At 39.7% G+C, this 13,709-nt stretch overlaps 1 protein-coding gene across 1 annotated transcript in view; it reads left to right on the forward strand.

The window, feature by feature from the left end:
- TECRL (trans-2,3-enoyl-CoA reductase like) overlaps positions 1–12,881 on the forward strand; it is a gene marked incomplete at both ends in the record, with an annotated part of 52,136 nt that extends 39,255 nt beyond the window's left edge. Inside the window, 6 exons of the mRNA XM_083377164.1 lie at positions 2,753–2,825; positions 3,540–3,583; positions 4,549–4,606; positions 6,855–6,940; positions 12,038–12,083; positions 12,757–12,881. Coding sequence (XP_083233290.1) covers positions 2,753–2,825; positions 3,540–3,583; positions 4,549–4,606; positions 6,855–6,940; positions 12,038–12,083; positions 12,757–12,881 — 432 coding nt within the window. The remainder of the gene's footprint in view (positions 1–2,752; positions 2,826–3,539; positions 3,584–4,548; positions 4,607–6,854; positions 6,941–12,037; positions 12,084–12,756) is intronic.
- Positions 12,882–13,709: the final 828 nt, after the last annotated feature.

The following is a 13,709-nucleotide window of genomic DNA, read 5'->3' on the forward strand; positions in this document are numbered from 1 at the left end:
GATGTGATACTTAAAAGAAAGAGCATGGTTCATCATACAGGAAAATTCTCTATAGAACAACTTCAACCTAGTACTTATTTATGCTCTTTTTTGTAAAAACTAATAAAATTGTATCAAAATAGTATGTATTTGTATATCCTAATCTATATCAACATCTATAGACCGATCATCATCTGCTGCGGCTGGTCTTCCATTTTGCCAACCCCTGTCGTGGGGCTGTTGAACCAACTAGATGGTTCCGCCCCAGGCGCCTAATGGACCCTGAGCGGTTCCACGCGGCCCTCGGGTCCCCACCTGCCGCCTTAGTTCACAGCTCAGCCGAGGCCCTAGTGGAAGCCTGGGAAAAGGCAGCCACTGAGGCACTCGACCAAGTTGTACCCATGCGGCCCCTGACCCGGTGCAGATCCCAGTGGGCTCCGTGGTTCTCCGTGGAGCTCCGGGAGATGAAGCATCGGAGACGGGGCCTAGAGAGCTGTTGGAGGTCTAGCCGGTCTGAATCCGACCGATTGCGACTAAGGTCCTTTACAAGGTCTTACCTCGCGGCGATGAGGACAGCGAGGTCAAACTACTTTGCTGCACTCATCGCGTCTGCAGATAATCGCCCGGCCGCCCTGTTTAGGGTGACTCGCTCCCTCCTGAATCAGGAGGTGAGTGAGGAGCCCTTGCAGGGTCGTGCGGAGGAGTTTAGCCAGCATCTGTCGGACAAAATCTCTCGGATCCGGACCGGTCTGGCCTCCGACTGGGCAGAGTCTGATGGTGAGAACATGGGTGATCTTGTCGATGTCATCTGGGAGGAGTTCGACCCTGTGACTCCGGAAGAGGTAGAGAGGATTATGAGGAAGCTGAGCTCCACCACCTGTTTATTGGACCCGTGCCCCTCCTGGCTGGTTTATTCGGCTCGGGAGGGGACACGAGGCTGGCTCCAGGCAGTGATAACTGCTTCTCTGAATGAGGGTAGTTTTCCTGCCGCCTTGAAGGAGGCGGTGGTGAGACCCCTCCTCAAGAAGCCTGCCCTGGACCCAGCTGTTTTAAACAACTTTCGACCAGTCTCCAACCTTCGCTTTCTTGCGAAGGTTGTTGAGAGTGTGGTGGCGCAGCAGCTCCCTCTGTTCCTGGAGGAAGCTGATTATCTAGACCCGTACCAATCGGGCTTCAGGCCTGGGTACAGCACGGAGATGGCATTGGTCACGCTGGTGAATGATCTCTGGCGGGCTCGGGACAGGGGTTGTTCCTCTGTCCTAGTCCTATTAGACCTCTCAGTGGCTTTTGATACCATCAACCATGGTATCTTACTGCGGCGTCTTCGGGGGTTGGGAGTGGGAGGCACTGTTTTACGGTGGTTCTCCTCCTACCTCCTGGGACATTCGCAGTCGGTGTTGGCAGGAGGGCAGAGGTTGGCCTCCAGGCCTCTTGTTTGTGGAGTGCCTCAGGGGTCGGTCCTCTCGCCTCTCCTGTTCAACATCTATATGAAGCCACTGGGTGAGATCATTCGTGGTTTTGGGGTTGGGTGTGTGTGTGAAAGCCCTAATAAGCAGGCATATACATAGAATGAAGGCTACTGCTAAGCTTGTAAGCCGCCCTGAGTCTTCGGAGAAGGATGGGATATAAATGGAATTAAAATTAAAAAAAATATGCTGATGATACCCAGCTTTTTATCTCCACCCCGAACCACCCTAGTGATGCCCTCTCTGTGATGTCCCGTTGCCTGGAGGCGGTCCGGGTCTGGATGGGGAGGAACAGGCTTCAACTCAACCCTGACAAGACTGAGTGGCTGTGTGTGCCAGCATCTCGGGAAATTTAGAATATTCCATCGCTAATTATGGGGGGTGAGATATTACCCCCCGTAGATAGGGCTCATAACTTGGGTGTCCTCCTAGATTCACAGCTCTCCTTGGATGATCATATAGGAGCTGTGACTAGGGGGGCCTTTGCTCAGGTTCACCTGGTGCGTCAGTTGCGGTCCTATCTAGACCAGGATGCCTTGCGCACAGTCACTCATGCACTCGTGACCTCCCGTTTGGACTACTGCAATGCTTTCTACATGGGGCTGCCCTTGAAGACTACTCGGAGGCTCCAGCTGGTGCAGAATGCAGCCGCGCGAGTGGTGGTGGGGGCTTCCCGATACTCCCATGTAACACCTCTACTCCGTGAGCTGCATTGGCTTCCGGTTGTCCTCTGGGTAAGATTCAAGGTGCTGGTTACGACCTATAAAGCCCTGAATGGCATGGGTCCGGGTTACTTACGGGAGCATCTGCTGCCAGCATCAACTTCCCTTCGTCCAGTGTGCTCCCACAGAGAGGGCCTCCTTAGGGTGCCGTCAGTCAAAGAGTGTCAACTGGCGGCCCCCAGGAGGAGGGCATTCTCTGTGGGCGCGCCAGACCTTTGGAACCGTTTACTGGTGGAGCTCCAGATAGCTCCAGACCTTCGCTCCTTCCGACGTGACCTAAAAACATATTTATTTGAACAAGCCGGCCTGGTCTGATGGGTTTAGAGGTATTTTAACATTTTGTATTAATTTATTTAATTGGGCTACTGTATTTAATATTTCTTTTAATTTTTATATATTGTATTTTATTGTATTGCCCTGTACACCGCCCTGAGTCCTTCGGGAGAAGGGCGGTATAAAAATTAAATTATTATTATTATTATTATTATTATTATTATTATTATTATTATTATTATTATTATTATTATTATTATTATTATTATTATTATTATTCATCATTATATTTACCTGTATTTTCCATTATAGGGCTGTGTTTTTTACTGGGGATTTACTTCTTGGTTTGCTTACTACATCAACCACCCCCAGTATACTCCTCCATGTAAGTAGAACAGATCTAGATAGCATTCTTTTTGCATATTCTCATGAGTGGAAGTGATTTACTTTTGCATTGGTATTTTTTTAAAAATAACTTTTACAGTGAAAATACTTATTTTTGTAAACATTTGCTAGAAGAGGAACTCCATCCCATTCTTTCTTTCCACCTTATATTCCTAATGTGGAAAAGCGATGGAATTTTTCTTAGAATGTGAGGCTCACGCTACTGCATAAAATTTTGATGTAGAAGCTATAAATATTGTAACATAATTACAGATGCATTTGTATAGGAGAAACATAGCTGACCTCATTGAACTGATCCAGTATGGAGTCCATCTTGGGGTGGGGACTTCCCATCAGATATTTAATATCTTAATTGGTTTATTCCAGAATGATATGTCTGAAATGGACTAATCCAATAAACTGTAGGAAATCTGTAGCAAAATAATAATTATGTATGTAAGATAGATCAGTATTTTTGTTTCTTTTTGTTGGGTTAAATATGTAGAAATATATTGATTTAAATATTGTGAATTAACCATTTGTTTTTGAGTACAGATTGATGGACAAATCACAGTGATATCAAAGAATTAGGTTTCCAAACAGGAAAAAAATCCTATGAATTATATATCAATTATATATGATTGTGGATATTAGAATATTTCTCTAGTATCTACAATCATCTAAGGCTGATGTATGATTTTATTGTATGTTCTAGCATTTGGAAACAAGCAAGTTTCTTTGGCTACCTTTGGATTTCTGGTATGTATAGGCAAGCAGCTGAAGAATAAATATGAGTATGTAAAATATCTAGTATATATAAATGTCTTTAGAGAAATTACACTTGTGGAGGATTTTTAAAAGTTCCTTTGAAGGCCCTATGTTTTGTATTATCTGAATTTGTTTCTGAATTGAAACTGAAAAGCTGCAATTCTAATGTTGATATCAAAACTATAATAGTTGAACATGTAAGATTTTCTTCATAAACTGCATCTTCTTAAGGTTAAAAAGTTTAATTTGCTAAGTCAGGAAAACTGATTGCAGGCCATGCAGTACACAGCAAACAATGCTTAGCTAATTACATGTATTTATCTTTATAAGTCACAACATGAGAACCAACTGTATAAGTCAGGGATGGTTCCAAATGAGAAATCACTGTGCTGCCATCCTTAATAGGATTTTATCAAAGGCCAAGATGTCACTGTCTTCCATTTGGAACATTAGCTTCTTTTCTCATGTTTAGTCCATCTTACCTTCTCTCCACCCCACTTTTTAAACATATATAGCCTTCTGAGTGTTGTAATTGATAATCTAACACTTTTTGGTTGGGCTTTTGTTAATTTAAGCTGGGAACCCTCAACCTATTTAATGCTAAATGCTAGCTAACTCTGGAGCAGGCACACTTTCCATTAATAGCTATATATTAGCAGTGTAACATTTCATAAAAACAGCAGTGAGTGCTCCATAAATCACTGGTGAAGAAAGCCTAGAGGACACAGTTCATATTGTTACTGTTGGAAAAATTTTACGTTTTGTAAGCAGCATATTTGTTTTTCATGATATTCCTGATATTGATATTCTTGAACAGTATGAGAATATAAATAGGGCTCTCCTGCTTTTTGCTAACCTAAAATTTCAAGGCTCACCAGATAATATATCAACAGGTTACAAAATTATAGTGTCCAAATGTACAAATAAAAGTGAAATAAATTTGAAATATTTTGCAGGTATGTGAAGCTGGAAACCATTTTATCAATGCGGCTTTGGTTCATCAAAATCAGTCAGGTTTGTAGTCTATTTTTCAGTTCTAACTTTTAATATGTTTGGGAAATAGGTTTGAGTACCATAAACTACCTTCATGTAAACAGATAATTGGTTAAGGACAATGTTTCTTTCTGGTTCTCCAAAGTCTTCTCTTAATGTTGGCAGGAGGCCTATCAATTAAAAATGTTCTCTTGTGGTTCTTTTGTAGTTCCTGATCTTCTTGAATCTATTTAAAATTCTATTAATTGTACGGCAAAAAGACTTTTTATTTAATTTTGGAACAAAAGTTAAGCCTTATCAGTCAGAAAGTTAAGCCTTCATACAAAGACTGATTGTAGAATCACTGTGTTCTGAAAATGCTGATCAAATATTATTATAAATACATATTATTTACATTTCTGAATGATGAAGAATATTTATGTGGTTACTAAAAGCCAGCAAGAACTTGATGGCACATAATCACACTTCTGAAAAGTTGAAGATGGACAAAATTACTGTGTTATTCTTTGAAGAATCTTGGAAAAGCAGTCTATTATGCAGTGTGCATTGGCTTATTTATTTCTTTAATCTGCTTTTGTAATAATTCAAGGTGGCAAACATACATCATTGTTCTTCCTCCTATTTTCCCCACAATAACATTTCAGGTGGGTTGGGCTGAGAGTGAATGACTGTCCATAGTCACCCACTCAGCTTTCATGCCTAAGACAGGTCTAGAACTCACAGTTTGCTGGTTCCTAGGCCAATGTCTTAACCATTATACCAAACTGAACATAGTCACAGAAAAAAGGTATCCATATAATGCTAAACTTTATTATGAAAGAACAGTTGATACCATTGACTCACTGAAGCATTAAGAGTCTTGCAATATTAATGTATTTACAGTATATTACATAGTAAAGTAGAATTACAGATTTCCCAAATGTTGTGCTATTTAAATGAATTCCCATCATTACTCAACAAGGCACACACTGGATAGTACTATGCAAGAAAGGTTGCATCTGAAGTCAGGACAAGAAGCAATGGATAGAAGCTTGTGAAATGGAGATCCAGCTTAGAACTAAGGAGAAATTTCCTGACAGCAGTGAGGACAATTAATGAATGGAACAACTTTATCCCAGAGTTATAGGTGTACCATTGCTGGAGGTTTTCAAGAAATGATTGGACAACCATTTGGCCTGGATGATATAAACCTCTTGATATGGCAGGGGTTGGACTAGAAGACATCCAAGGTCCCTTCCAGCCCTATAATTCTAAGAAATAACAAAATCATTGTGGCATCCTAGATTGAAGATTTCTTGACATTCTAGAGCAGCCTTCCTTGCATAGTACTATCCATTTTGTGCCTTGTTGTTATGATAGAAATTGCAGTCCAACACATTTAAAGAGCACCACGTTTGGGAAATGTGCAACTATACTTTACTATAAATACTATATTATAAATACTATTTACATTTAAATATCATTTATATAAACAGTCTAGTAAAAAGAAGGACTAATAGCAGTGTTCCAATATTTAAGGGGCAGCCACAAGGAAGAGGTGATCAACCTATTTTCCAAAGCACTAAAGGCAGGACAAGAAACATCTTGTTTGGAAACTAATCAAGGAGAGAAGTAACCTAGAACTAAGGAGAAATTTCCCAACAGTGAGAACAATTAACCAGTGGAACAGCTTGCCTTAAGAAGTTGTGGGTGCTCCATCACTGGAGGCTTTTAAAAAGAGACTGGACAACCACTTGACTGAAATCATATGGGGTCTCCTGCTTGAGCAGGGGTTTGGACTAGAAGACCTCCAAGGTCCCTTGTTATTCTATTACTACACTAAAAATACATTAATACTATAAGACTCTTAATGCTGGGTCATACTTAAATGGTGATTCACTAGGCCATCTAGATTCCTCCCAGTTACTATTGTTGGGCAAGTACCATTTATTCTATACCTGTGCATTTGATTTTTCCAGTCTAGGTGCAGGACATTTTTTCCCATAACCTTATGGTAATATTGCTACTTTACATAAATACACATTCATAGTACACATTCTACTCTGACAGAGCTACACTTAAACATTTTGAATGAATACAGTTTCTTTCCTGGAATCCTGTATAAACTTGAATTGAATTGAATTGAATTACATTTATAACATAAATACTTGAACACAAAATAAACTTATAATGAAAATATCTTTTCTGTAAATGAAAATAAATATGCATGCAATGGAATAAATAAATCTCTTCTGGCACTCAATATTTCCATTTTTCTTTTTCCTGACAGGAAATAAAGTATCTTTTCCGAATCCAACACTCAATCCTTTCACATGGATTTTTACACTTGTTTCCTGTCCAAATTACACATATGAGGTATCCTCCCTCCCTCCTTCCCTCCCTCCTACCCTCCCTCAAAAGAATTGACTTTTAAAATGGCCAATATTTTATGTAAAAGTAATATTGCTACTGATGATGTTATCTATTTTGATAAAGAAAATAGTGAAGCTCAGAGATCACCATGTTTCCACAGTAATGTTCATGACTTGGCTACCTAGTCAGCTAACATTCCCACCAATATGCCAGTCATGTTTTTCAAATGACTGATCATTCTTTTCACATTCTCTCCTCCTTCAATGTTCTGGAACAATGAGCCTTATAGTGATCCCAGTTCTGCTCTCTGTCTTATTGCCTTCTACTCAATAGATGATTCACAAATGTTAAACACCACACACCATGTCATTTGGGTGGCCTGTCAGCACTCACCACACTTGACAACAATTGTTCTCAAAAACATGCCCCACTCTCATTTGATTTTCAGAGGCTGGTTGAGGTTACATAAGAATGTGTTGTGGTCTTGCATGATCTCTGGAAGTCACACTAGAGGGCTATGCTCTTGCATAATCTTTGCAGCTTCTAAGAATCAGATATTTTTTGGAGGCTGCAAAGGTCAAAGAAGAGCATTTTCTGAGGTTCCTTCAAATACAAAGGCTTTGTGTGACTGAGGACAGTTTCGGGTATGCCACAGGGGATTGTGTCAACAGAAAAAGAACATTGGCTTAATGGAAGCATGATAAATGTGACACATCGTAGGGAGTGCTGGATCTTGAGGGATGTCAGCTTTGGGGAATGATGTGAGGTGGCCTTTTGATTGGCAGTGGGGGTGCTAGGGCTGAAGTCAGAATAACAATAGACCACCATTCTAGACAAGTGGCTGTCCAGTCTCTTCTTAAAAGCCTCCAGTAACGGAGCACCCACAACTTCTGACGGCAAGCAATAATTCTCAGTGTTAGGAAATTTCTCCTTAGTTGTAGGTTGCTTCTCTCCTTAATTAGTTTCTATCCATTGTTTCTTCTGTTGCTTTGGAAAATATGTTGATTATCTCTTCTTTGGCAGTCCCTCAAATATTGGAACACTGCTATGATACCACCTCTAATACTTCTTTTCACTAGACTAGACATAACCAGTTCCTGTTCTTTATATGTTTTAGCCTCCAGCCCACTAATAATCTTTTTGCACTCTTTTCAGCATCTCAGCATCTTTTTTATAATGTGGTGTCCAAACCTGGATGCAGTATTTTAAGTGTGGTCTTACTAAGACTTTATAAAGCAATAGTATTACTTCTCATGATCTTGATTCTATCCCTCTGATAATGCAACCTAATATTGCATTGTCTTTTTTAGCTGCTGCTGCACATTACTGACTTATATTTAAGTGACTGTCCACTAGAATTCCAAGATCCCTCTTGCAGTTATTACTATTGTGCCAGATATACCTACTCTATAGCTGTGCATTTGATTTTTTTTCCCTTACTTTTCTCTTCATTGAATTTAATTTTGTTAGATAGAGCCCAATGTTCAAGTCTGTTGAGATCCTCTGGATCTTGAGCCTATCTTCTGGGTTGTTAGCTATTCCTGCCAGTTTAATGTCATCTGCAAAATTGATGAGTTCCCTTTCTACTCCCTCATCTAAATCATTTATGAAGATGTTGAAGAATTTTGGGTCTAAAATGGAACCTTGGACTTCCCCATTGTTCACTTCCCTCCATGTAGATTAAGGACTACATGTTTGTCAGCCAATTGCAAATCCATATTGTGGTGACACGGTGGGGACATGGTGGCTCAGTGGGTTATGACGCTGAGCTTGTCGATCAGAAGGTCGGCAGTTTGGCGGGTCGAATGCCAAATGCTACATAACAGAGTGAGCGCCTGTTACTCGTCCCAGTTTCTGCCAACCTAGCAGTTCGAAAGCACATAAAAATACAAGTAGAAAAATAGGGACCACTACGGTGGGAAGGTAACAGCGTTCCTTGTGCCTTTGGTGTCTGGTCATGCCGGCCACATGACCACGGAGATGTCCTCAAACAAGCACTGGCTCTTTGGCTTTGAAACAGAGATGAGCACCGGCCCCTAGAGTTGGAAACGACTAGCACACATATGCGGGGGAACCTTTACCTTTACCTTTATTGTGGTGATACTTATCAAAAACAGGTTGTGGCATACTTTGTCAAATGCCTTACTGAAATCCAAGTATACTATGTCCACTGCATTTCACTGGCCCACTAATTTAGGCACTTTGTCAAGGAATGAAATAAGATTTGTTTGGCATGATCTGTTTTTGACAAATGTGTATTGGCTTCTGGTTACAACTTTGCTTGCTTCTATGTTTTTGCAGATCTGTTGCTTAATTATGTTTCACGGACTCTTTCCAGGTATTAATGTCTGGCTGATTGGTCTGTAGTTTCTTGAATCTGTTTTTTTCTTCTCTTTTTTGAAGATGGGAACTACATCAGCCCTTTTCTAGTCTTTTATTAGTTCCCCGGTGCTCCAGGATCTTTGAAAGATATGATTCAACGGTTCTAAAATCACATCTGCCAGCTCCTTCAGAACTCTGGGATGTAATCCATCAGGTCCTAGTGATTTGAAGCTATCTAGAGTGAATAGGTGTTCTCTTACCATTTTCTTACTTATTTTAATTTGTATTCCTAATCTGTTTTTTACAGGTATGTTTTTTGGTAGGTTGGACTGTATTATGTTTTCGCATGAAGACAAATGCAAAGAATGAATTAAGCAGCTCTATTTTCTCTCTACTTCCTGTTACTTTCTTGCCATCTCTCATTAGTGGACCAATTGTTTCTTTGACTTTTTCTTGTTTTTTTAAAAGTTGAAAGAAACTTTTTTTTATTATTTGTAATCTTAGTTCATTATGAGACTTAGTGTTCCTGACTTCATCACTGCAAATTCAGGCTATTTGTTGGTATTCTGCCTTAGTAGTGTGTCCCTCTTTTCATATTTTCTACTTATCCCTTTTTGTCTTTAAGTTTATGAGAAAGTTATTTGTATAATCATGCTGGTTTCTTCCTGGATTTCTTGTTTTTTTCTTTTCCAGTGGTTTTGACTGGAGTGGGGTTTTATAATCATATTTTTCAGAGTTTCCCAAGCTTCTTGAGTTGTTTTCCCTTTTAAGATTTTAATCCATGGAATCCTTTGGAAGCTTTCTGTAAGTTTGTTAAAATCAGCTCTTTTATAGGCTGAGATACTGGTTTGATTATGTTCTATTATTTGCATTTGCATTATATTGAATTCCAATATGACATGGTTATTCTCCCGCAAAGTTCTGGCAATTTCAACCCTCTCTATCATTTTTTCTCTATTAATAAGAATTATATCCAGTATAGCTGTCCCTCAAATTCCCTCCTCTACCTTTTGGATGACAAAAGATCTAAGATGGTGGCGCCTGGAATGGCTGCGGCTGCATTGGCTCTTGAAGGCAAATAGTTTTGGGAGGGATAGTAAGGGCTATAGGCCACATGATCAGGAAGATTTTAATGTGTTTGAGCAACATGGTGGAACTAAGGTAACATACGACATACGAACAACAATCTTTGCTGGCATGGCAAGTTTCTAGTTGTTTTGGAACTGTTGGTGAGACCGTTAAAAGTTGTTGGCACTGTTTGAATTTGTTCTACCAGCAGCAAGATCTGACTGCTGGCCCAGTGATGGATTGTATTGCAAATCAGGGCTGTTTCCAGAGGAGGCAGAGGAGGAGAGGACCTGGAGCTTATGGAGTGAAGGAACTGGATGAGGCTGTCGGCAGGCCCAGAGGAAAGGAGTGGGGCTTTTGGAGGAGTTGGTGGCAGTAGCAGCATGCTCCAGGGGCTAAAAGAAGCAAGGCCTCTTTAAGGAAAAGGTGGAAGAGTCAGGATCAGAAAAAGGAAAGAAGGCGAGGTTGTCAGAATACAAGCGAATTTGAGGGCTAATCCACATGGAGCCCCATTTCCATCTGTCCTGTGTGCCATCGTTCACTTCCTAGAGACTAAAATGGACAATGTGAAATTTGAGCGGGCCACGAACAAGAAGTATATATCGGAGGTGGTGACCCTTTGAGAGCTGTATGCAACGAAATTTCATTTTGATGTATGCCGATTGGTGTACATTCAAAGTGACAATAAAGTTATCATCATCATCATCACAAAGTTATCAGCCAGATTGTTCAGGAACCTGTTCAATCTCCCACTTGCTGCAGAGTTTGTTTCCCAGTTGATGTCAAGGTAGTTAAAGTCCTTCATTACTATTGTAGTGTGTTTCCTACATATATTTGTTTACTGGTTAGCAAAAGGTTCATCTATTTCTTCTGCTTGATTGGGTGGTCTGTAGTGTATGCATATGGCAATGTCATTCTTTTTTTCTTTTTATATTGACCCATATGCATTCTAGGAGACTTTCAGTTTTGGTTTTGTGCATCTGTGTAGAGATGTAATGATCTCTTACATATAATGCAACTCCACCACCTCTTCTATTTCTTCTATTTCTTTTAAACAGTTTGTATCCTTCCATTAGTACATTCCAGTCATCCATTTCATCCCACTAAATTTCAGTAATTCTACCATACTTGCCCTCATTTACTGGTATTTCAAGTTCATTTTGTTTGTTCTAAAACTCTGGGCATTTGAATATAGGTATTTGATTCCTTTAAGACTGACTCTGGGTATGCTTCCTATATCTCCTACTTTATATCTGAGTTTTTCTTCCTTAGCATCATTCTCTACTTCATTGTCTTGGGGTTTATGCTTAGGATTACATCCTAAAGATCTTAAAGATTGGTTACCCTCCCCCTTCAGTTTTAGTTTAAAATTCTTTTGATAAGTCAAGGCCTTTACCTCAGATGCAGCCTTAGTGCTGTTACCAAGTTCCTCTGTTCAGGGTGGTGTAGATGGGGGAGGGAGATGGAGAATTGTTTCACTTTTTTATGGATGAATGTGTGCAATATGTCTACAAAGTCATGTTAGGTATTTTCCAAACTTTTGAGCTCAAAAAGTTTGCCATCACTGCCCTAGATGGTCCCTGGGAAATGGAAAAGTTTCCACTGATGGAAGACCAATGTGAGTCCAACAATTGCAATTCTGTCAAAATAAGCAAAGAAGGTACTTATATTACCATTTGGTGAAGGTTTTCTCTTTTATTCCTGTAATAGATTGGCTCTTGGTTGTGTTTTACAGTGATGACACAAACTCTGCCAGGTAAGAATACATATGATTTGTATTAATTAGGAACTATGTAGCAGCTGACTCTTTTCACCTTCCACAGAACTATGCAGAATAAGAATCAGTTTAGGATTTATTTCTATTATTGTCTTAATTCAACAACAATTTCTTAGACAAAGGCACACTTGGAATTTGGGATCACATGCTGCAAATGAAAATGGCTGCACACACACCCTGCAAAAAAAGTTGCCATGATTGCTAATACAAATACCCACTTACCAGAAAATGAAGTACCCCCACCCCAAAGATGAACTTTGACTTAGGAAAACCAAGAACATATCTTATAAAATATGATATTAAAATCTAGTTGTTTACAGTGTGTGCACTATTTAATTTAATTTCCCTCCATTAATACATTTTTGATCCAGCAGTGAAGAACATTTCAATAATAAGTTTTTTCCTTTCAAATCAGGCAATTTGAGGAAGCATTATTTTCAAATAGATAATGTTCAGTAAACATAGAAGCTGTTAAAAATAAAAGCTCATCAAACTACTTCCAAAAATGCATGAATTCCATCACTTAAGCTGTAATGCACTAAAAACCTCCCCAGTTCTAAAGCAATCTTGTCTGGGTAGAGAGGTTGGGTAAGAGAAAATATATTTTCTGGCAATGCCCCAGTTGACCAGCAATTTCCTTCTTTTTCTTTAGTTGGTGTTTTTGCATTACTAATGTCAGTCCAGATGGTACAATTGGCTCGAAAGAAGCACCAACTATATCTGAAGAAATGTATTATGCACAAATGGAGAAAAGCTATGATTCCCTTTATATTATGAATGTATATCAAAGTGGTTTGTCATTATCTTGGTCAGTTGAAAGTAATGTAATACAATTCATTCTGTTCTTCAAGAGAAACATAGTAGAACATTGATTTATATTCATTCATATGTATGGGTTTTTTAAAAAACAACAACAACAACCAATCAATACCAAGACAATTTAGATATATGAATGACTTTTTAGATATATAAATTTAGATATATGAGGGAGAAACTTGATGCCAGATTACTCTTTGATGCTTTGTACAGCAAAGGAGACATGCTCAATTTCACAAAGCAATGAATCAAGGACTGTATGCTCCAACTAGCTATATCATCTCAAAATGGCTTCTTTGCATGTACAGACTAGATAAGCAAGCTGGTCCGTGGCTTAAAAATGAAAAGTTGCTTTGCTTCACAATTAAACTTCCATGTTTTATAAAAGCAAAGTACCTCTTTGGAGTTCCACTCACTGACACTCTGTCTGACAACTTATAAAGTATTTCTATCAAACAAACTAATTGTCTGACTGTGTAAGGCTTAGTTAGGGGTAGCCTCTCTTTTTTGGCTTTATTTCCATAACTACTTTTGAAACTTAGTTAATAAAATCAACAGCAACTTACCTTTAAAGCCCTACATGGCTTAGGCCCGGGATATTTGCACGACCGACTGCTACCGGGGACGACTTCCCATCGCCCAGTGCACTCACACAGAGAGGGCCTCCTCAGGGTGCCGTCGGCCAGACAATGTCGGCTGGTGACCCCCAGGGGGAGGGCCTTCTCTGTGGGAGCACCAGCCCTTTGGAACCAGCTTCCCCTTGAGCTTCGGATGGCCCCGGACCTCCGG

The sequence above is a fragment of the Vipera ursinii genome (assembly GCF_947247035.1).
Source record: "Vipera ursinii genome assembly, chromosome: Z".
In the NCBI taxonomy this organism is placed as follows: Eukaryota; Metazoa; Chordata; class Lepidosauria; order Squamata; family Viperidae; genus Vipera; species Vipera ursinii.